Below are 24816 nucleotides of genomic sequence, written 5' to 3' on the forward strand. Positions count from 1 at the left end.
CGACTGCTCTACTCTCTCTATACCCATGACAGTGTGGCTAGGCCTGCCATCTATAAATTTGTTGATGATACAGCCATTGTTGGTAGAATCTCAGGTGGTGATGAGCGGGCGTACAGGAGTGAGATATGCCAACTAGTGGTGTGGTGTTGCAGCAACAACCTGGCATTCAATGTCAGTAAAATGAAAGAGCTTATCAGGAAGGGAACACATACCAATCCTCATAGAGGGTTCAGAAGTGGAGAGAGTGAGCAGTTTCAAGTTCCTGAGTGTCAAGATCTCTGAGGATCTAACCTGGTCCCAACATATCAATGCAGTTATAAAGAAGGCAAGACAGCGACTATACTACATTTGGAGTTTGAAGAGATTTGGCATGTCAACAAATACACTCAAAAACTTCTATAGACGTACCATGGAGAGCATTCTGACAGGCTGCATCACTGTCTGGTATGGAGGGGCTACTGCACAGAACCGAAAGAAGCTGCAGAGGGTTGTAAATCTAGTCAGCTCCATCTTGGGTACTAGCCTACAAATTACCCAGGACATCTTTAGGGAGCAGTGTCTCAGAAAGGCAGTGTCCATTATTAAGGACCTCCAGCACCCGGGGCATGTCCTTTTCTCACTGTTACCATCAGGTAGGACGTACAGAAGCCTGAAGGCACACACTCAGTGATTCAGGAACAGCTTCTTCCCCTCTGCCATCCGATTCCTAAATGGACATTGAACTTGTGAACACTACCTTACTTTTTTAATATATATCGATTCTGTTTTTGCACGATTTTTAATCTAGTCAATACACATATACTGTAAATTGATTTATTAATTTATTACTATTTTTTTTCTATGTCATGTGCTGCGTTGAACTGCTGCTGCCAAGATACAGATTTCACGACTCATGCCGGTGATAATAAACCTGATTCTAACTCTGCGGCCATAAGACATTGAAGCCGCATATTCCCATTCACCACATCGAGACCGCCCCGCCGATCTATTATCCCACTCAACCCATTCTCCTGCTTTCTCCCTGTAACCTTACTGCCCCAACTAATCAAGAACCAATCAACCTCCAGTTTAAATATACTCCATGACTTGGGCTCCACAGCCATTTGTGGCAATGAATTCCACAGATTCACCACCCTTTGGCCAAAGATATTCCTCCTCATCTCTATTTAAATGGATATCCCTCTATTCTGAGGCTGCGTCCTCTGGTCCTTGAGTCACCCACCTTAGGAAACATCCTCTGCACCTCTTCTCTATCTAAACCTTTCAATATTTGAAATGTTTCAATATGATTCTCGCCCCCCCCCCCCCACATTTATTTTTCTAAACTCCGGTGAGTACGGGCCCAGGGCCAAAAACACTCCTCATGAATTAAACTTTTCCTTCCTGGAATCATTCTTGTGAACCTCCTTTCGACCCTCTCCAATGTCAACACATCTTTTCTTAGATAAGGGGCCCAAAACTGCTCAAAATATTCCGGATATTCAGGTGTGGGCTCAACAAGGTGACCTCTGGGTTTTAGTGCCCGTCACCCTAGATACTGACTGTTCCAGGCTGGCAGCTTGCCAGTGCCACTTGGGGCATAGTGCGAGGCAATCACTGGCAGCTGGCAAGGTGTTACTGCTCACCTTCTGCCCTTCTAATTCAGGCAACCCCTCAGCCCATAACGGCCCAGGTATGGTAGAGCAGAATGCACAACTTGTAACCTTCTTCCAGAAATCTGTTACTGTATATATAAAGCCCCTGAATCCCTGGATCAGATCCCAGCCTGTAACCCATTCCCTGGCCCTGTTAATGTATATATGAAGCCCCTGAATCCCTGGATCAGATCCCAGCCTGTAACCCATTCCCTGGCCCTGTTAATGTATATATGAAGCCCCTGAATCCCTGGATCAGATCCCAGCCTGTATCCCATTCCCTGGCCCTGTTAATGTATATATGAAGCCCCTGAATCCCTGGATCAGATCCCAACCTGTAACCCATTCCTTGGCCCTGTTGCTGTATATATAAATCCCATGAATTCCTGGATCAGATCCCAGCCTGTAACCCATTCCCTGGCCCTCTTACTGTATATATAAATCCCATGAATCCCTGGATCAGATCCCAACCTGTAACCCATTCCTTGGCCCTGTTGCTGTATATATAAATCCCATGAATTCCTGGATCAGATCCCAGCCTGTAACCCATTCCCTGGCCCTCTTACTGTATATATAAAGCCCCCTGAATCCCTGGATCAGATCCCAGCCTGTAACCCACTCCCTGGCCCAGTTACTGTATATATAAATCCCATGAATTCCTGGTTCAGATCCCAACCTGTAACCCATTCCTTGGCCCTGTTGCTGTATATATAAATCCCATGAATTCCTGGATCAGATCCCAGCCTGTAACCCATTCCCTGGCCCTGTTACTGTATATATAAACCCCCTGAATCCCTGGATCAGATCCCAGCCTGTAACCCATTCCCAGGAATCGTTTACTCTGTATATAAACCCACCAATTCCCTGGATCAAATCCCAGCCTGTAACCCGCTCCCAGAGCCCTGTTACTGTATATATAAATCCCTGAATCCCAGATCAAATCCCAGCCTGTATCCCATTCCCTGGCCCTGTTACTGTATATATAAATCCCTGAATCCCTAGATCAAATCCTCATCTGTAACCCACTCCCAGGGATTTGTTATTCTGTATATAAACCTCCCAAATCCCAGGATCAGATCCCAGCCTGTAACCCACTCCTGATATTGCATATATAAACCCAATAATCCTGGGATTCGATCTCAGTTTTTAACAATTGAACTTCTCTGTATTTCTGTATATAAACTCTCTCCCCTCCACCACTAACTCCTTGCTAGATCTCAAGCTGTAACCAGGAATCTAGTACTCTGTATATAAACCCACCAAACCCCAGGATTAGATCATAGCCTGTAACCCACTCCCAGGGATCTATTATTCTGTATATAAACTCCAAATTACCTGGATTAGATCCTAGCCTATAATTGACTCCCAAGGACCAGTTATTCTGTATTGAAACCCCCAAACCCCTGTATTAGATCCCCATCTGTAACCCACTCCCGGGGATCTGTTATTCTATACGTAAACCCCTGAACCACTGGATTAGATCCCAGTCAGTAATTATCCCGTTTCTCTGTGTTTGTGTATATACTGTCACTGAATCCCAGCTAGTACCCTACAGCCAGGGATACAAACCCCACAGAGCCCCGTACCCACACTCGGGATCCGTGCTTCTGTATGCACCATTGTCCAGACCTGGCCTGTGACCATGGGGATTTAGTTTTGCTTGTGCCCAACTGGGGCTAAGGCTGGATCATGCCCACTCCCATGAGAGGTGGGGGGGTGTGCCACAGAATACAGCTCTGACCCCCCCCCCCCTCCCCCAGGCAAACTCCTTCATGCTGAGCAATGCAAGGGTTAATTCCCTCATTGGCTGCTGTTCTCTCAAGCAGCTGCAGCCAGTTGGCATCAATACACAGAGATGATTGTTCAAATCCTGGCACTGGACACTAAATTGTCCCTCACAGGAGAGATCTTATACTCAGCCTTTCAACGTCATTCACAACATGTCCTCCCCTCCCTATTCTCACCAGCCTCCCATCCCAAAAGCCCATCCATGCTCCTCCCCCACACTCAAGTTCAAAGTAAATCTATTATCAAAGCACATATGTCACCAACCCTGAGATTCATTTACCTGCGGGCTTCACAGTAAATACAAAGAAACACAATAGAATCAATGGAAGACCAAACCCTACGGGGCGGGGGGGGGGGGGGGGGAACAAACAATCAGTGTGCAAAAGACAACAAACTGCAAATACAAGAAAGAAAGAAATAATTATCCTAAATAGAAGTCCTTGAAACTGAGTCCTTTCGTTGTGGGAACAGTTCAGTGATGGGGCAAGCGAAGTTGTCTCTTTTGGTTCAAGAGCCTGATGGCTGAGGGGTAATAAATGTTCCTGAAACCTGGTGGTGTGGGTCCTGAGGCTCCCATACCTCCTTCCTGATGGCAGCAGCAAGAAGAGAGCCTGGCCTGGGTGGTGGGGGACCCTGACGATGGATGCTGCTTCCCTGCGACAGCCCTCCATAAGACAGACACAGGAGTACAATTAGCCTATTCAGCCCATCGAGTCTGCTCTGCCATTCCATCGTGGCTGGTTTATTATCCCTCACAACCCCTTTCTCTTTCCTTCACCCTGTAACCGTTGTTGCTCTTACTAATCAGGCATCTATTAATCTCTGCTCTAAATGGACGTCTCCCTGGTCCTAGATTCCCGGTATTTGAAGCATCTTCTCCACATCCACTCTACCTAACACTTTCAATATTCGACAGGCTTCAGTGAGATTTCCTCTCATTTCTCATTGTGGGCTGAAGGGTCTGGACAGGGCCCACTGCTCTATGTTCTATTTTCTCTGCTCTCTCTACGTTCTGTGCTTAAGAAGTTAATATTGTTTGTGTTCATACCATGAGCGTGTGTGTGTGTGTGTGTGTGTGTGTGTGTGTGGAGTGTGTATCCATGACAACGAAGGTTGAGGTGGTCTGCAGTTATTATCTCTCCCTCTCCAATGCCTCGACAGACCACCCTGAAGCTGCTGGTGTCGGGCGAGGGCCGAGGGCGGACAGGGGTGATGATCCCCATTCCCCAGTACCCTCTGTACTCGGCTGCCATCTCCGATCTGGCTGCCGTGCAGGTCAACTACTACCTGGATGAGGAGAACTGCTGGGCGCTGAACATCGGGGAGCTGCGCCGGGCACTGCACGAAGCCCGGCAACACTGCACGCCCAGAGTGCTATGCACCATCAATCCTGGCAACCCCACAGGTACCGGAACCCCGGCGGCCTGGGGGTGGAGACAGGCGGTCCGGAGCGGGGGTGTGGGGGTATGGGTGGAAGCAGAGGAGTGCCGACTGGCTGGGGATTTCATGGTTGGAATTGGTCAATGGCTTATTACTGACAAGTGTACAGAGACACAGTGAAAAGGTTCAGTTGTTCAGTTTGTGTGCCATCCAGACAGATACAACATAGAAACATAGAAAACCTGCTGCACAATACAGGCCCTTCGGACCACAAAGCTGTGCCGAACATGTCCCTACCTTAGAAATTACTAGCTTACCCATAGCCCTCTATTTTACTAAGTTCCATGTACCTATCTAAAAGCCTCTTAAAAGACCTTATGGTTTCCACCTCCACCACCGTTGCCAGCAGCCCATTCCACACACTCACCACTCTCTGAGTGAAAAACATACCCCTGGCATCTCCTCTGTACCTACTCTCCAGCACCTTAAACCTGTGTCCTCTTGTGGGAACCATTTCAGCCCTGGGGAAAAGCCTCTGACTATCCACATGATCAATGCCTCTCATCATCTTGTACACCTCTACCAGGTCACCTCTCATCCTCCTTCGCTCCAAGGAGAAAAGGCCGAGTTCACTCAACCTATTCTCATAAGGCATGCTCCCCAATCCAGGCAACATCCTTGTAAATCTCCTCTGCACCCTTTCTATGGCTTCCACATCCTTCCTGTAGTGAGGCGACCAGAACTGAGCACAGTACTCCAAGTGGGGCCTGACCATGGTCCTATATAGCTGTAACATTACTTCTCGGCTCCTAAACTCAATTCCACGATTGATGAAGGCCAATACACCATACGCCTTCTTAACCACAGAGTCAACCTGCGCAGCAGCTTTGAGTGTCCTATGGACTCGGACCCCAAGATCCCTCTGATCCTCCACACTGCCTTACCATTAATACTATATTCTGCCATCATATTTGACCTACCAAAATGAACCACTTCACACTTATCTGGGTTGAACTCCATCTGCCACTTCTCAGCCCAGTTTTGCATCCTATCAATGTCCTGCTGTAACCTCTGACAGCCCTCCACACTATCCACAACACCTCCAACCTTTGAGTCATCAGCAAACTTACTAACCCATCCCTCCACTTCCTCATCCAGGTTATTTATAAAAATCACAAAGAGTAAGGGTCCCAGAACAGATCCCTGAGGCACACTACTGGTCACTGACCTCCATGCAGAATATGACCCATTCACAACCACTCTGCCTTCTGCAGACAAGCCAGTTCTGGATTCCCAAAGCAATGTCCTCTTGGATCCCATGACTCCTTACTTTCTCAATAAGCCTTGCATGGAGTACCTTATCAAATGCCTTGCTGAAATCCATATACACTACATCTACTGTTCTACCTTCATCAATGTGTTTAGTCACATCCTCAAAGAATTCAATCAGGCTCGTAAGACACGACCTGCCCTTGACAAAGCCATGCTGACGACTCCTAATCATATTATACCTCTCCAAATGTTCATAACTCCTGCCTCTCAGGATCTTTTCCATCAACTTGCCAACCACTGAGGTAAGACTCACTGGTCTATAATTTCCTGGGCTACCTCTACTCCCTTTCTTGAATAAGGAAACAACATTTGCAACCCTCCAATCCACCGGAACCTCTCCCGTCCCCTTTGATGATACAAAGATCATTGTCAGAGGCTCAGCAATCTCCTCCCTCGCCTCCCACAGTAGCCTGGGGTACATCCCATCCGGTCCTGTCTGGTCCCGGCGACTTATCCAACTTGATGCTTTTCAAAAGCTCCAGCACATCCTCTTTCTTAATATCTACATGCTCAAGCTTTTCAGTCTGCTGCAAGTCATCACTACAATCACCAAGATCCTTTTCCATAATGAATTCTGAAGTAAAGTATTCCTTGAGTACCTCTGCTATTTCCTCCAGTTCCATACACACTTTCACACTGTCACATTTGATAGGTCCTATTCTTACACGTCTTATCCTCTTGCTCTTCACGCACTTGTAGAATACCCTGGGGTTTTCCTTAATTCTGCCCATCAAGGCCTTCTCGTGGCCCCTTCTGGCTCTCCTAATTTCCTTTGTAAGCTCCTTCCTGTTAGCCTTATAATCTTCTAGATCTCTAACATTACCTAGCTCTCTGAACCTTTTGTAAGTTTTTCTTTTCTACAGCCTTTGTACACCACGGTTCCTGTATCCTACCATAACTTCCCTGTCTCATTGGAACGTACCCATACAGAACTCTGCACAAATATCCCCTGAATATTTGCCACATTTCGTCCATACTTTTTCCTGAGAACATCTGTTTCCAATTTGAGCCTCCAATTTCCTGCCTGATAGCCTCATAATTCCCCTTCCTCCAATTAAACACTTTTCTAACTTGTCTGTTCCTATCTCTCTCCAATGCTATTGTAAAGGAGATAGAATTGTGATCACTATCTCCAAAATGCTCTCCCACTGAGAGACCTGACCAGGTTCATTTCCCAATACCAGATCAAGTACCGCCTCTCCTCTTGTAGGCTCATCTACATACTGTGACAAGAAACCTTCCTGAACACACATAACAAACTCCACCCCATCTAAACCCCTCACCCTAGGGAAATGCCAATCTATATTTGGGAAATTAAAATCTTCCATCACAACAACTCTGTTATTATTACACTTTTCCAGGATCTGTTTCCCTATCTGCTTCTTGATATCCCTGTTACTATTGGGCAGCCTATAATAAACAGCCAGTAAAGTTATTGACCCCTTTCCTGTTCCTAACCTCCACCCACAGAGACTCTGTAGACAATCCCTCCATGGCGTTCACCTTTTCTGCAGCCGTGACACTATCTCTGATCAACAGTGCCACACCCCCACCTCTTTTGCCTCCCTCCCTGTCCTTACTGAAACATCTAAAACCCAGCACTTGAAGTAACCATTCCTGCCCCTGAGCCATCCAAGTCTCTGTAATAGCCATCACATCATATTCTCCAAGTACTGATCCACGCTCTAAGCTCATCCGCTTTGTTTGTTCACAACACTCCTTGCATTAAAATAGACACCTTCTGAACTCGTCCCTTCTCTATCACCTGCCTATCCTCCCTCACACACTGTCTACAAGCTTTCTCTATTTGTGAGCCAATCGCCTCTTCAGTTCGGTTCCCACCCCCCAACAATTCTAGTTTAAACTCTCCCCAGTACCCTTAGCAAACATTCCCAACAAGGTTATTGGTCCCCCTGGGGTCCAAGTGCAACCCGTCCTTTTTTGGAGCAGGTGTACAGGTCACACCTGCCCCAAAAGAGGTCCCAATGATCCAGAAATCGGAATCCTTGCCCCCTGCTCCAATCCCTCAGCCACACATTTCTCCTCCACCTCATTCTATTCCTATTCTCACTGCCGCGTGGCACAGGCAGTAATCCCGAGATTACTACCTATGAGGTCCTGCTTCTCAACTTCCTTCCTAACTCCCTGTAGTCTTTTTTCAGGACCTCTTCCCTTTTCCTACCTATGTCATTGGTACCAATATGTACCACGACCTCTGGCTGTTCTCCCTCCCACCGCAGGATATCTTGGACAGGATCTGAAACATCCCGGACCCTGGCACCTGGGAGCAAAACTACCATCCGAGTTTCTTTCCTGCGTCCACAGAATCACCTGTCTGACCCTCTAACTATAGAGTCCCCAATCACTACTGCCTTCCTCTTCCTTTCCCTACCCTTCTGAGCTACAGGGCCAGACTCTGTGCCGGAGGCACGGCCACTGTCTCTTCCCCCAGGTAGGCTGTCCCCCCTACAGTACTCAAACAGGAGTATTTATTGTCAAGGGGTACAGCCACAGGGGTACTCTCTAGTACCTGACTCTTCCCCTTCCCCCTCCTGACTGTGACCCACTTGTCTGTCTCCGGTGGCCTCAGTGTGACCACCTGCCTGTAACTCCTCTCTATCACCTCCTCTCTCTCCCTGACCAGGCGAAGGTCATCGAGCTGCAGCTCCAGTTCCCTAACTCGGTCCCTCAGGAGCTGCAGCTTGGTGCACCGGGTGCAGATATGGACGTCCAGGAGGCTGGACTTCCCACATCTGACACCGAGCACAAAAAGCTGGCCTCACACACATACCTCCTACCTCACCTCATCCCGTTACTGCCTAATCCTGTTGAGGCAAAGCCCTACCACTGTACTGCCTCTCATTCTGCTGACCACTAGATACAGTGGTCTTCTTCTTAAACCTTTCACGCTCTACTGGCTGAGGTCACGCGCCTGCGCAGTCTCGCCTCTCTTTAACCCCGAGTAGTTAAAAAAAAACTCCCTCACTCCGAAAAATCAGCAGTTCACCCACAGCCTTCTTGCTCTGATTTGAAATCCATTGTATCACTATATTGATGTTGTTCACTGGGGCCTAATGACAGCCCAACGGTTAGCACAACACTACTACAGCTCGGGCCATCAGAGGTCAGAGTTCAATCCCGATGTCCTCTGTAAGGACTCCTCGTGACCGCCTGGGTTTCCTCCGTCACTTCAGTTTCCTCCCACCGTCCAAAGACCTGGGTTACTTGGTCTTTGTACATTGTCCCCTGATTAACTGCAGAGTGGCACACCTCAAAAGGCCTGTAACTAAAGTACAACGGAAAGCAGAGTGCAGAATAGAGTGCTACAGTTACAGAGAAAGTGCAGTGCAGGCAGACAGTAAGCTACGAGGGTCACGACGAGATAAGCAGGGAAATCACAAGTCCATCTTTATCATGCAAGAGGTCTGTTTAGTCTTATCACAGTGGAGAAGAAGCCGTCCTCGAGCCTGGTGGGATGTGCTTTCAGGCTTTTTTTTAACCATAGAACATTACAGCAAAGAAACAGGCCTTTTGGCCCTTCTTGGCTGTGCTGAACCATTTTTCTGCCTAGTCCCACTGACCTGCACCTGGACCATATCCCTCCAAACCCCTCTCATCCATGTAACTGTCCAAGTAAATGTCAAAAGTGAGCCCACATTTACCACTTCATCTGGCAGCTCATTCCACACTCCCACCACTCTCTGTGTGAAGAAGCCCCCCTCCAATGCTCCCTTTAAACTTTTCACCCTTCACCCTTAACCCATGACCTCTGGTGTTTTCTCCCCTACCCTCAGTGGAAAAAGCCTGCTTGCATTCACTCTAACTATACCCATCATAATTTTATATACCTCTATCAAATCTCTCCTCATTCTCCTACGCTCCAGGGAATAAAGTCCTAACCTATTCAACCTTTCTCTGTAACTCAGTTTCTCAAGTCCCGGCAACATCCTTGTAAACCTTCTCTGCACTCTTTCAACCTTATTAATATCCTTCCTGTAATTAGGTGACCAAAACAGCACACAATACTCCAAATTCGGCCTCACCGAAATCTTATACAACCTCACCATAACATTCCAACTCTTATACTCAATACTTTGATTTACAGACAGACAGACAGACAGACATACTTTATTGATCCTGAGGGAAATTGCGTAAAGGCCAATGTACCAAAAGTTCTTTTTACTACCCTATCTACCTATGACACCACTTTTAGGGAATTTTGTATCTGTATTCCTAGATCCCTCTGTTCTACTGCACTCCTCAGTGTCCTACCATTTACCTTGTATGTTCTACCTTGGTTTTTCCTTCCAAAGTGCAATACCTCACACTTGTCTGTATTAAACTCCATCTGCCATTTTTCAGCCCATTTTTCCAGCTGGTCCAGATCCCTCTGCAAGCTTTGAAAACCTTCCTCACTGTCCACTACACCTCCAATCTTTGTATCATCAGCAAATTTGCTGATCCAATTTACCACATTATCATCCAGATCATTGATATAGATGACAAATAACAATGGACCTAGCACTGATCCCTGTGGCACACCACTAGTCACAGGCCTCCACTCAGAGAAGCAATCCTCCACTACCACTCTCTGGCTTCTCCCATTGAGCCAATGTCTAATCCAATTTACTACCTCACCATGTATACCTAGTGACTGAATCTTCCTAACTAACCTCCCATGCGGGACCTTGTCAAAGGCCTTCCTGAAGTCCATGTAGACAACATCCACTGCCTTTCCTTCATCCACTTTCCTTGTAACCTCCTCAAAAAACTCTGATTTGTTAAACATGACCTACCTCACGCAAAGCCGTGTTGACTCTCCCTAATAAGTCCCTGTCTATCCAAATACTTGTAGATCCTATCTCTTAGTACTCCTTCCAATAATTTACCTACTAACAACATCAAATTTACCAGCCTATAATTTCCCAGATTACTTTTAGAGCCTTCTTAAACAATGGAACAAAATGAACTATCCTCCAATCCTCCGGCACCTCACCTGTAGATACCGACATTTTAAATACATCTGCCAGGGCCCCTGCAATTTCAAAACTAGTCTCCTTCAAGGTCCGAGGGAATACCCTGTCAGGTCCTGGGGATTTATCTACTTTGATTTGCCTCAAGACAGCAAGCACCTCCTCCTCTTTAATCAGTGTAGGTTCCATGACCTCACTACTTTTTGCCTTGTTTCCATTGACTCCATTCCAGTTTCCTTAGTAAATACAGATGAAAACAACGCTTTTGTATCTTCTGCCCGATGGGAGGGGGAGAAGAGAGAATGTCTGGTATGGCTGCTTTATTGAATTAGAGAGAGCCCATGAGGGGGAGGTTGGTCCCTCTGATGAGCGGAGCCAAGTCCACAACGTGTGGGCACACACAGAGCCGTTTCCGCACCAGGCCATGATTCATCCGAGGCTGTATCAATTCCAAATACTGAGGGTCAACAAGGATATGCAGAATTTTATCAGCCCGCTGAGAAAGTAGAATATGGAACGTAGACCAGTACAACACAGGAACAGCCCACAATATTGTTCTGAGCCATTCAATTCATAATGAAATCACCAATGAAACTAATCACTTTTGTCTACACAATGTCTGTATCTCTCTCTCACCTTAAATGCATATCCTCTGGTATTACACATTTCTAAAAGATACTGTCCAGCTGCTCTGTCTATGCCTCTCATAACCATCTATCAGATCTCCTCTCAGCGTCTGCCGCTCCAGAGAAAACAAGGTTGTCCGGCCTCTCATCAGAGCACATGCCCAGCAGCCTGGGCAACACCCCGGTGAAGCTCTTGTGTAACTTCTGAAAAGCCTTGGAGTCCAGTGTCCACAACTGTACACTTTGCTCCAGATGTGGCCCAATTAGAGTTTGAAAAGATGCAACATAACTTTCTGACTTCTGAACTCAGTGCCTGAACGAATAAAGGCAAGCATGCTGTATAACTTTCTAACCACCCGGGGAGCCATGACTTCAACCCCAAGATCCCTCTCTTTATCAATGCTCTTCAGCATAGAAGCGCTGCTGAGCTTTCTGGGGCGTGATGTCTACATGGGAGGGGTGTTGCCAAGGAAATGAGGTATGTGTGGGACAGGGTGTGCCCAGATACAATTTGGGGTCAATGGTGCATGCAGGGAGACAGGGCTGATGGTGGAATTGTGGGCCTCAGCTTGGGTGACTCACCATCTGTGTCCTCTCTCCTGATAGGTCAGGTACAGAGTCGGCAGGTGATAGAAGACGTGATCCGATTCGCCGCTGAGGAGAAGCTGTTCCTAATGGCAGACGAGGTTGGGTGTAGGGATGGGCTGGTGAAGGCAATGTGTGGACAGATCTGGGCATTAGGGCAGAGGTGTTGGGTTGTGGGGCAGGCTTGGGGAAGGGGAGGGAGAGGGGACGGGCTCGTGTTGGCAACATGGGGACGAGGTGTTGGAAGGAAGAGGGTACAGACTGGTGTTGGTGGTGTGGGGACGAGGTGTTGGACGGGAGAGGGTACAGACTGGTGTTGGTGGTGTGGGGACGAGGTGTTGGACGGGAGAGGGTACAGACTGGTGTTGGTGGTGTGGGGACGAGGTGTTGGACGGGAGAGGGTACAGACTGGTGTTGGTGATGTGGGGACGAGGTGTTGGACGGGAGAGGGTACAGGCTGGTGTTGGTGATGTGGGGACGAGGTGTTGGGCGGGAGAGGGTACAGACTGGTGTTGGTGGTGTGGGGACGAGGTGTTGGATGGGAGAGGGTACAGGCTGGTGTTGGTGGTGTGGGGACGAGGTGTTGGATAGGAGAGGGTACAGGCTGATGTTGGTGATGTGGGGACGAGGTGTTGGAAGGGAGAGGGTACAGACTGGTGTTGGTGGTGTGGGGACGAGGTGTTGGACGGGAGAGGGTACAGACTGGTGTTGGTGGTGTGGGGACGAGGTGTTGGACGGGAGAGGGTACAGACTGGTGTTGGTGATGTGGGGACGAGGTGTTGGACGGGAGAGGGTACAGACTGGTGTTGGTGATGTGGGGACGAGGTGTTGGACGGGAGAGGGTACAGACTGGTGTTGGTGGTGTGGGGACGAGGTGTTGGGCGGGAGAGGGTACAGACTGGTGTTGGTGATGTGGGGACGAGGTGTTGGACGGGAGAGGGTACAGGCTGGTGTTGGTGATGTGGGGACGAGGTGTTGGACGGGAGAGGGTACAGGCTGCTGTTGGTGGTGTGGGGACGAGGTGTTGGACGGGAGAGGGTACAGGCTGCTGTTGGTGGTGTGGGGACGAGGTGTTGGACGGGAGAGGGTACAGACTGGTGTTGGTGGTGTGGGGACGAGGTGTTGGACGGGAGAGGGTACAGACTGGTGTTGGTGGTGTGGGGACGAGGTGTTGGACGGGAGAGGGTACAGGCTGGTGTTGGTGGTGTGGGGACGAGGTGTTGGACGGGAGAGGGTACAGGCTGGTGTTGGTGGTGTGGGGACGAGTTGTTGGAAGGGAGAGGGTACAGACTGGTGTTGGTGGTGTGGGGTCGAGGTGTTGGACGGGAGAGGGTACAGACTGGTGTTGGTGGTGTGGGGACGAGGTGTTGGAAGGGAGAGGGTACAGACTGGTGTTGGTGATGTGGGGACGAGGTGTTGGATAGGAGAGGGTACAGACTGGTGTTGGTGGTGTGGGGACGAGGTGTTGGATGGGAGAGGGTACAGGCTGGTGTTGGTGGTGTGGGGACGAGGTGTTGGACGGGAGAGGGTACAGACTGGTGTTGGTGGTGTGGGGACGAGGTGTTGGACGGGAGAGGGTACAGACTGGTGCTGGTGGTGTGGGGACGAGGTGTTGGACGGGAGAGGGTACAGACTGGTGTTGGTGGTGTGGGGACGAGGTGTTGGACGGGAGAGGGTACAGACTGGTGTTGGTGGTGTGGGGACGAGGTGTTGGGCGGGAGAGGGTACAGACTGGTGTTGGTGGTGTGGGGACGAGGTGTTGGACGGGAGAGGGTACAGGCTGCTGTTGGTGGTGTGGGGACGAGGTGTTGGACGGGAGAGGGTACAGACTGGTGTTGGTGATGTGGGGACGAGGTGTTGGACGGGAGAGGGTACAGACTGGTGTTGGTGGTGTGGGGACGAGGTGTTGGACGGGAGAGGGTACAGACTGGTGTTGGTGATGTGGGGACGAGGTGTTGGAAGGGAGAGGGTACAGGCTGGTGTTGGTGGTGTGGGGACGAGGTGTTGGACGGGAGAGGGTACAGACTGGTGTTGGTGGTGTGGGGACGAGGTGTTGGACGGGAGAGGGTACAGACTGGTGTTGGTGATGTGGGGACGAGGTGTTGGACGGGAGAGGGTACAGACTGGTGTTGGTGATGTGGGGACGAGGTGTTGGACGGGAGAGGGTACAGGCTGGTGTTGGTGATGTGGGGATGAGGTGTTGGACGGGAGAGGGTACAGGCTGCTGTTGGTGGTGTGGGGACGAGGTGTTGGACGGGAGAGGGTACAGGCTGCTGTTGGTGGTGTGGGGACGAGGTGTTGGACGGGAGAGGGTACAGACTGGTGTTGGTGGTGTGGGGACGAGGTGTTGGACGGGAGGGGGTACAGACTGTTGTTGGTGATGTGGGGACGAGGTGTTGGACGGGAGAGGGTACAGACTGGTGTTGGTGATGTGGGGACGAGGTGTTGGACGGGAGAGGGTACAGGCTGCTGTTGGTGGTGTGGGGACGAGGTGTTGGACGGGAGAGGGTACAGGCTGGTGTTGGTGATGTGGGGACGAGGTGTTGGACGGGAGAGGGTACAGACTGGTGTTGGTGATGTGGGGACGAGGTGTTGGACGGGAGAGGGTACAGACTGGTGTTGGTGGTGTGGGGACGAGGTGTTGGACGGGAGAGGGTACAGGCTGGTGTTGGTGATGTGGGGACGAGGTGTTGGACGGGAGAGGGTACAGGCTGGTGTTGGTGGTGTGGGGACGAGGTGTTGGACGGGAGAGGGTACAGACTGGTGTTGGTGGTGTGGGGACGAGGTGTTGGACGGGAGAGGGTACAGACTGGTGTTGGTGGTGTGGGGACGAGGTGTTGGACGGGAGAGGGTACAGGCTGGTGTTGGTGGTGTGGGGACGAGGTGTTGGACGGGAGAGGGTACAGGCTGGTGTTGGTGGTGTGGGGACGAGGTGTTGGACGGGAGATGGTACAGGCTGGTGTTGGTGATGTGGGGACGAGGTGTTGGATAGGAGAGGGTACAGACTGGTGTTGGTGATGTGGGGACGAGGTGTTGGACGGGAGAGGGTACAGGCTGGTGTTGGTGGTGTGGGGACGAGGTGTTGGACGGGAGAGGGTACAGACTGCTGTTGGTGGTGTGGGGACGAGGTGTTGGACGGGAGAGGGTACAGACTGGTGTTGGTGGTGTGGGGACGAGGTGTTGGACGGGAGAGGGTACAGACTGGTGTTGGTGGTGTGGGGACGAGGTGTTGGACGGGAGAGGGTACAGGCTGGTGTTGGTGATGTGGGGACGAGGTGTTGGATGGGAGAGGGTACAGACTGGTGTTGGTGATGTGGGGACGAGGTGTTGGAAGGAAGAGAGTACAGACTGGTGTTGGTGATGTGGGGACGAGGTGTTGGATAGGAGAGGGTACAGACTGGTGTTGGTGGTGTGGGGACGAGGTGTTGGATGGGAGAGGGTACAGACTGATGTTGGTGGTGTGGGGACGAGGTGTTGGACGGGAGAGGGTACAGACTGGTGTTGGTGATGTGGGGACGAGGTGTTGGACGGGAGAGGGTACAGACTGGTGTTGGTGATGTGGGGACGAGGTGTTGGACGGGAGATGGTACAGACTGGTGTTGGTGATGTGGGGATGAGGTGTTGGACGGGAGAGGGTACAGGCTGGTGTTGGTGGTGTGGGGACGAGGTGTTGGAAGGGAGAGAGTACAGACTGGTGTTGGTGGTGTGGGGACGAGGTGTTGGACGGGAGAGGGTACAGACTGGTGTTGGTGGTGTGGGGACGAGGTGTTGGATGGGAGAGGGTACAGACTGGTGTTGGTGGTGTGGGGACGAGGTGTTGGATGGGAGAGGGTACAGACTGGTGTTGGTGGTGTGGGGATGAGGTGTTGGACGGGAGAGGGTACAGACTGGTGTTGGTGATGTGGGGACGAGGTGTTGGACGGGAGAGGGTACAGACTGGTGTTGGTGGTGTGGGGACGAGGTGTTGGACGGGAGAGGGTACAGACTGGTGTTGGTGATGTGGGGATGAGGTGTTGGACGGGAGAGGGTACAGACTGGTGTTGGTGGTGTGGGGACGAGGTGTTGGACGGGAGAGGGTACAGGCTGGTGTTGGTGGTGTGGGGACGAGGTGTTGGACGGGAGAGGGTACAGACTGGTGTTGGTGATGTGGGGACGAGGTGTTGGACGGGAGAGGGTACAGGCTGGTGTTGGTGGTGTGGGGACGAGGTGTTGGACGGGAGAGGGTACAGACTGGTGTTGGTGGTGTGGGGACGAGGTGTTGGATGGGAGAGGGTACAGACTGGTGTTGGTGATGTGGGGATGAGGTGTTGGACGGGAGAGGGTACAGACTGGTGTTGGTGGTGTGGGGACAGAGGTGTCAGGGGGGTGGGCAGGGGGTACAGACTGGTGTTGGTGGTGTGGGGACGAGGTGTTGGAAGGGAGAGGGTACAGACTGGTGTTGGTGGTGTGGGGACGAGGTGTTGGATGGGAGAGGGTACAGACTGGTGTTGGTGATGTGGGGACGAGGTGTTGGACGGGAGAGGGTACAGACTGGTGTTGGTGGTGTGGGGACGAGGTGTTGGACGGGAGAGGGTACAGACTGGTGTTGGTGATGTGGGGACGAGGTGTTGGACGGGAGAGGGTACAGACTGGTGTTGGTGATGTGGGGACGAGGTGTTGGACGGGAGAGGGTACAGGCTGCTGTTGGTGGTGTGGGGACGAGGTGTTGGACGGGAGAGGGTACAGGCTGCTGTTGGTGATGTGGGGACGAGGTGTTGGACGGGAGAGGGTACAGGCTGCTGCTGGTGGTGTGGGGACGAGGTGTTGGAAGGGAGAGGGTACAGGCTGCTGTTGGTGGTGTGGGGACAGAGGTGTCAGGGGGGTGGGGCAGGGGGTACAGGCTGCTGTTGGTGGTGTGGGGACAGAGGTATCAGTGGGGTGGGACAGGCTTTAGGAAGGAGTGGGAGCAGTGGGCTGTGGGAAGTTTACACTGTTGTCCAGTTGTGATGTGTTGGTGTTCCCAGACAACTCCCTTTGACAATTGGCACCTCAGAGCCTCCCCGGTAGGTCATTTGGCCCATCTGGTCCATGCTGACCAAGATTCCCAAAAAGATGATCCCATTTGCCCGTATTTAGCACATATCCCATTTCTTTCCATGTGCCTGTCCAAGCAGGTTTTTAATGCAACTGCCTCAACCATTTCCTCTGGAGTCTCATTCCGTATACTGACCACCCTCTCGGTGGAAAAGATACCCTGCATGTGATGCCAGCAGGGGATGGGGGTATCAAGATCAGGGAGAGGAATTTCTGCACCCACAGGGTGGTGAACCTGTGGAATCTGTTGCTACAGAGGACTGAGGAGACCACGCCAATCAGGGTATTGGTAGGTTCTTGGTTGGTGAGGGTTACAGGGAGAATTGGTAAATTGCTTGTACCAAGGTGCGGTGGAAAAAGTTTGTCTTGCATGCCATCCATACAAATCATTCCAATGGAAAAGTGGATTGATGTCATACAAGATGAAACAGTAATGGAACGCAGAAGGAAGTCAGACACATGAGAGGCTGTGCAGATCCTGGAAACCCAGAACAACACACACAAAAAACAGGAGGAACTCAGCAGGTCAGGCAGCATCTGTGGAAAAGGTACAGTCAACGTTTCAGACCGAGAGGGCTGAGAGGGGAGGGGGAAGATGCCAGAACAAGAAGGTGGGGTGGGGATAGGGGAAGAGGACAAGCTGAAAGGTGACAAGGAAAGCCAGGTGGGTTGTAAAGATAAATGAACAGATAAGAAGGGATCTGATTGGAGAGGAGAGCGGACCAAAGGACAATGTAAAGAAGGAGCGGTACCGGGGGGGGTGATAGGCAGATGAGGAGAAGGCATCGGAGGCCAGTGTGAGGAACAGAAGAGGGAATGGGGAGGAAGAAGAATTACTGGAAGGAGAAACTGATGCTCATACCTTCAGGTTGGAGGCCATCCAGACGGAATATGAGGTGTTGTTCCTCCACCGAGTTCGGCCTCGTCACGGCAGAAGCGGCGACCACAGACCGACATGTCAGAATGGGAATGGGGATCGGAATTAAAATGGATGGCTCGGGAAATTCCACTTTTGGCAGATGGAGCAGAGGTGCTTGATAAAACAGGCAGAATAAAGTCTCACAGTTGCAGAGACTGTCGAGCAGATAGGTAGTAAGAAGCGTCAAGTTATATATGACCAGCCAAGAGTCCTCGTATTGTCCTAGAGAACCAATCGATGGTCTTATAACAGCAGCATTAGAGCTGTCCTTGAGCCTGATGGTTTTCGGGAAGACTCGCACTTTCTTGAATCAGAATCAGGTTTATTATAAATGGCATATGTCAGGAAATTTGTTTTTTTTTGTGCCAGAGTACAGTACAAGACTTACTGTAAGAAATGACAACTACAATAAATAAATATAAATAGTGTGAGAGATGAAGTGATGATGGGAAGGTGGGAGAGTGGTGTTGGAAAGATGGGAAAGTTATTATGGGAAGGTGGGAGAGTGATGAGAAAATGGAAGAGTTTTGAAAAGGTGGGAGTATGAGTTTGAAATAAAAAGCCATGATTAAGCAACACGCAGAAAATGCTGGAGGAATTCAGCATGTCAGGCCACATCTATATAGAGGAATAAACAGTCTCTTCATCAGAACCACAAAGAAATGAGGCAGAAGCCAGATTAAGAAGGTGAGGTCGTGGGAGCAATACAAGTGATTTCAATCAGGCCAACTTAGAAACAGTTTTGCCAGTGCCCTACCAGTATGTCAATATAGCAACCAGCAGAGAGAATATATTAGACCTACAAGGCTATCCCCACCCTCACCTTGGAAACTCAGACCACATGCCCACTTTGTTAAAACGAGTCGAACCAGTTGACAGGGAAATCAGGAGCTGGCCAGAAGATGCCACCTCAGTGCTGCAGGACTGCTTCGAAAACACAAACTCCATTTAGGGAGGTGGCCATCTACAATCATCGCCATCAGCATTGATGAATATTGGGATCAGTGAATGGCTACATCGGCAAATGTATTGATGGTGTTACTGTGATTAAACACTACACTGCCAGAGCTACACATACAGAATGCTGGAGGAATTCAGCAGGCCAGGCAGCATCTATGGAAAAGAGTGAACAGTCAATGTTTCTGGCCGAGACCCTTCATCAGGACTGGAAAGGGCAGAGAGAGGTCCACGGCTGACTGCTGAGGGATCGGGATACTGCACTCAGATTGAGGGGACATGACGTCTCTGAGATGAGCAAAAGCCATACTCTCCCATGCTATCAGGAAGGAAAAGTGTGAGTCCACACAGAAGATCCACAGACTCTGTAGCACTGAATGGCTCCACCTGGTAGAGTTATAGATGGGTGAGCTTGGCAAGTTAAAGGAGCATTTCAGGAAGAGTGAGGAGGTCCTGAAAGGTGAGTTTAGGGAGCTAGGTGCCAAGTTAAAGGACAGGACCTCCAGGATAGCAATCTCAGGATTGCTACCAGTGCCACGTGCAGGTGGGTTTAGAAATAGTAAGATAGTGCAGATCAACACGTGGCTGAAGACATCGTACAGGACGGAGGGCTTCAGATTTATAGATAATTGTGCAGTTTTCCAGGGAAGGTGGGACCTGTTCCGGCGGGACAGTTTACATCTGAACTGGAGGGGAACAAATATTCTTGCAGGTAGGTTTGCTAGAGAGGTTCCAATGGATTTAAACTAGATATGAGGGGGGAGGGGAGCCAGAGTGTAGGAACAGATGTATAGGAGAAGAAAGAAAAAGAAGCCAGTAAAGTTCTTTGTACTGTTAGAGAAAAACAGAGAGGAAGAGATGGAGAATTTCTTAAATGCATTTATCTTAATGCTAGGAGCATTGTAAGAAAGGTGGATGAGCTTAGAGCATGGATTGATACCTGGAAATATGATGTTGTAGCTATTAGTGAAACATGGTTGCAGGAGGGGTGTGATTGGCAACTAAATATTCCTGGATTTCGTTGCTTCAGGTGTGATAGAATCGGAGGGACAAGAGGACGATGTGTTGCATTGCTTGTCCAAGAAAATATTACAGCGGTGCTTTGGTAGGATAGATTAGAGGGCTCATCTAGGGGGTCTGTTTGGGTGGAATTGAGGAATGGGAAAGGTGTAGTAACACTTATAGGGGTGTATTATAGACCACCTAATGGGGAGCGAGAATTGGAGGAGCAGATTTGTAAGGAGATAACAGATATTTGTAGTAAGCACAGGGTTGTGATTGTGGGAGATTTTAATTTTTCACACATAGACTGGGAAGCCCATACTGTAAAAGGGCTGGATGGTTTCGAGTTTGTAAAATGTGTGCAGGATAGTTTTTTGCAGAAATACAGAGGTAGCGACTAGAGAAGGGGCAGTGTTGGATCTCCTGTTAGGGAATGAGATAGGTAAGGTGACGGACATATGTGTTGGGGAGCACTTCGAGTCCAGTGATCATAATACCATTAGTTTCCATATAATTATGGAAAAGGATAGGACTGGACCAAGCATTGAGAATTTTGATTGGAGAAAGGCTAACTTTGAAGAGCTGCGAAAGGACTTAGAAGGAGTAGATTGGGACAATCTGTTTTTTGGGAAGGATGTAATAGAGAAATGGAGGTCATATAAAGGTGAAATTTTGAGGGTACAGAATCTTTATGTTCCTGTTACGTTAAAAGGAAAGGTTAAAAGTTTGAGAGAGCCATGGTTGTCGAGGGATATTGGAAACTTGGTTCAGAAAAAGAGTGAGATTTATAATAAATATAAGCAGCATGAAGTAAATGAGGTGCTCGAGGAAATAAAGAATGTAAAAAGAATCTTAAGAAAGAAATTAGAAAAGCTAAAAGAAGATACAAGGTTACTTTGGCAAGTAAGGTGAAAATAAATCTGAAAGGTTTCTACAGTTATATTAATAGCAAAAGGATAGTGAGGGATAAAATTGTTCCCTTAGAGAATCAGAGTGGACAACTATATGTGGAGCTGAAAGAGATGGGGGAGATATTGAAAAAGTTCTTTTTTTTTGGTATTCACTAAGGAGAAGGATATTGAATTATTTAAGGTAAGGGAAACAAATAGGGAAGTTATGAAAACTATGACAATTAAAGAGGAGGAAGTACTGGCCATTTTAAGGAATATAAAAGTGGATAAATCTCCGGGTCCTGACAGTATATTCCCTAGGACCTTGAGGGAAGTTGGTGTAGAAATAGCAGGGGCTCTGACAGAAATATTTCAAATGTCATTAGAAAAGGGGATGGTGCCAGAGGATTGGCGTATTGCTCATGTGGTTCCATTGTTTAAAAAGGGTTCTAAGAGTAAACCTAGCAATTATAGGCCTGTCAGTTTGACATCAGTGGTGGGTAAATTAATGGAAAGTATTCTTAGAGATGGTATATATAATTATCTGGATAGACAGGGTCTGATTAGGAGCAGTCAACATGGATTTGTGCGTGGAAGGTCATGGTTGACAAATCTTATTGAATGTTTTGAAGAGATTACTAGGAAAGTAATCAGCAATTAAATAAAGGAGACTACAGAGCCATGAGGGAAGAGCTGGCCAAAGTTAAATGGGCAGATGCCCTGGCAGGAAAGACAATGGATCAGCAGTGGCAGATATTCTTGGGCATAATACAAAAGATGCAAAAGCAGTTCATTCCAATGAGAAGGAAGGATTCAAAGAGGGGGAAGGGGCCAAAGTGGTTGACAAAGGAAGTCAGAGATTGTATAGCATTAAAGAAAAAGAAGTATGACAGGGCTAAGATGAGTGGGAATACAGATGATTGGGAAAGTTTTAAAGAACAGCAGATCTTAACTAAAAAAGCAATACGGAGAGAAAAAATCAGGTATGAGCTCAGTCTAGCCAGGAATATAAAAGGGGATAGCAAAAGCTTTTTTAGCTATGTGAAGAGAAAGAAGATAGTTAAGAACAATGTTGGCACCTTGAAGAATGAATTGGGAGAAATTGTTATGGGAAACAGGGAAATGGCAACAGAATTTAATGCGTACTTTAGATCTGTCTTCACCAGGGAGGACACAAGCAATCTCCCAGATGTATGGATGGACCAGGGTCATAAGATATCAGAGGAATTGAGACAGATTGACATTAGGAAAGAAACTGTGATGAGTAGACTGGTAGGACTGAAGGCTAATAAATCCCCGGGTCCAGATGGTCTGCATCCGAGGGTTCTAAAAGAGGTGGCTCAGGAAATTGCGGATGCATTGGTAATCATTTTCCAATGTTCCTTAGATTCAGGATCAGTTCCTGAAGATTGGAGAGTGGCTAATGTTATCCCACTTTTCAAGAAGGGAGGGAAGGAGAAAACGGAGATCTATCGCCCTGTTAGCCTAACGTCAGTCGTGGGGAAGATGCTTGAGTCCATTATTAAGGACGAAATAGTGGCACATCTAGATGGCAGAAATAGGATTAGGCCAAGCCAGCATGGATTTACCAAGGGCAAATCATGCTTGACTAATCTGTTGGAGTTTTTTGAGGGTGTAACAAGGATGTTAGACGAGGGTAAGCCAGTGGATGTTGTATACCTAGATTTTCAGAAGGCATTCGATAAGGTGCCACATAGGAGATTGGTGAGTAAAATCAGAGCTCATGGCATTGGGGGCAGGGTTTCAACATGGATAGAAAACTGGTTGTCAGATAGAAAGCAAAGAGTAGCAGTGAATGGGTGTTTCTCCGACTGGCTGGAGGTGACTAGTGGGGTACCACAGGGCTCTGTATTGGGACCACAGCTCTTTACGATTTATGTCAATGATTTAGATGAGGGCATTGAAAACTATATCAGCAAGTTTGCTGACGATACTAAACTGGGTGGCAGTGTGACATGCGAAGAGGATGTTAGGAGAATACAGGGAGACTTGGATAGGCTGAGTGAGTGGGCAGATACTTGGCAGATGTCATTCAATGTGAATAAATGTGAAGTTATCCACTTTGGAAGCAGAAACAAGAGGGCAGAGTATTGTCTGAACGGTGTAGAGTTAGGTAAGGGAGAAGTGCAAAGAGACCTAGGAGTCCTAGTTCACCAGTCAATGAAGGTGAATGAGCAAGTACAACAGGCAGTGAAGAGGGCAAATGGAATGTTGGCCTTTGTTACAAGGGGAATTGAATACAAGAGCAAGGATGTTCTTTTGCATTTGTACAGGGCCCTGGTGAGACCACACCTGGAATATTGTGTACAGTTTTGGTCTCCAGGTTTAAGGAAGGACATTCTGGCAGTTGAGGAAGTGCAGCGTAGATTCACTAGGTTGATTCCTGGGATGGCAGGGCTGTCTTACGCAGAGAGATTGGAGAGGTTGGGCTTGTACACGCTGGAATTGAGGAGATTGAGAGGGGATCTGATTGAAACGTTTAAGATAATTAAAGGATTTGATTGGATTGAGGCAGGAAATATGTTCCAGATGTTGGGAGAGTCCAGTACCAGAGGGCATGGATTGAGAATAAGAGGTCAGTTATTTAAAACAGAGTTGAGGAAGAGCTTCTTCTCCCAGAGAGTTGTGGAGGTGTGGAATGCACTGCCTCGGAAGACGGTGGAGGCCAATTCTCTGGATGCTTTCAAGAAGGAGCTGGATAGATATCTGATGGATAGGGGAATCAAGGGATATGGGGACAAGGCAGGGACTGGGTATTGATAGTGAATGATCAGCCATGATCTCAGAATGGTGGTGCAGACTCGAGGGGCCGAATGGTCTACTTCTGCATCTATTGTCTATTGAAAGTTGACGAGGCTAAAGCAGTGGATGTTGTCTATATGGACTTCAATAAGGCCTTGACAAGGTTCTGCACGGAAGGTTAGTTAGGAAGGTTCAATCGTCAGGTATTAATATTGAAATAGTAAATGAATTCAACAGTGGCTGGATGGGAGATGCCAGAGAGTAGTGGTGGATAACTGTTTGTCAGGTTGGAGGCCGGTGACTAGTGGTATGCCTCAGGGATCTGTACTGGGTCCAATGTTGTTTGTCATATACATTAATGATCTGGATGATGGGCTGGTAAATTGGATTAGTAAGTATGCAAATGATACTAAGGTAGGTGGTGTTGTGGATAATGAAGTAGGTTTTGAAAGCTTGCAGAGATATTTAGGTCAGTTAGGAGAGTGGGCTGAGCGATGGCAGATGGAGTTTAATGCTGATAAGTGTGACGTGCTACATTTTGTAGGAATAATCCAAATAGGACATACATGGTAAATGGTAGGGCATTGAAGAATGCAGTAGAACAGAGTAATCTAGGAATAATGGTGCATAGTTCCCTGAAGGTGGAATCTCATGTGGATAGGGTAGTGAAGAAAGCTTTTGGTATGTTGGCCTTTATAAATCAGAGCATTGAGCATAGGAGTTGGGATGTAATGTTAAAATTGTACAAGGCATTGGTAAGGCTGAATTTGGAGTATTGTGTGCAGTTCTGGTCTCCGAATTATAGGAAAGATGTCAACAAACTAGAGAGAGTACAGAGAAGATTTACTAGAATGTTACCTAGGTTTCAGCACCTAAGTTACAGGGAAAGGTTGA

At 48.6% G+C, this 24816-nt stretch overlaps 1 protein-coding gene across 4 annotated transcripts in view; it reads left to right on the forward strand.

Moving 5' to 3' along the window:
- LOC132395247 (alanine aminotransferase 2-like) overlaps window positions 1-24816 on the forward strand; it is a 123485-nt gene that overhangs the window by 75387 nt on the left and 23282 nt on the right. For all 4 annotated transcript variants that reach the window (XM_059971560.1, XM_059971561.1, XM_059971562.1 and 1 more), the window contains 2 exons: window positions 4584-4827; window positions 12340-12419. In XM_059971560.1, coding sequence (XP_059827543.1) covers window positions 4584-4827; window positions 12340-12419 — 324 coding nt within the window. The remainder of the gene's footprint in view (window positions 1-4583; window positions 4828-12339; window positions 12420-24816) is intronic.

The sequence above is a fragment of the Hypanus sabinus genome, chromosome 6 (assembly GCF_030144855.1).
Source record: "Hypanus sabinus isolate sHypSab1 chromosome 6, sHypSab1.hap1, whole genome shotgun sequence".
Lineage (NCBI taxonomy): Eukaryota > Metazoa > Chordata > Chondrichthyes > Myliobatiformes > Dasyatidae > Hypanus > Hypanus sabinus.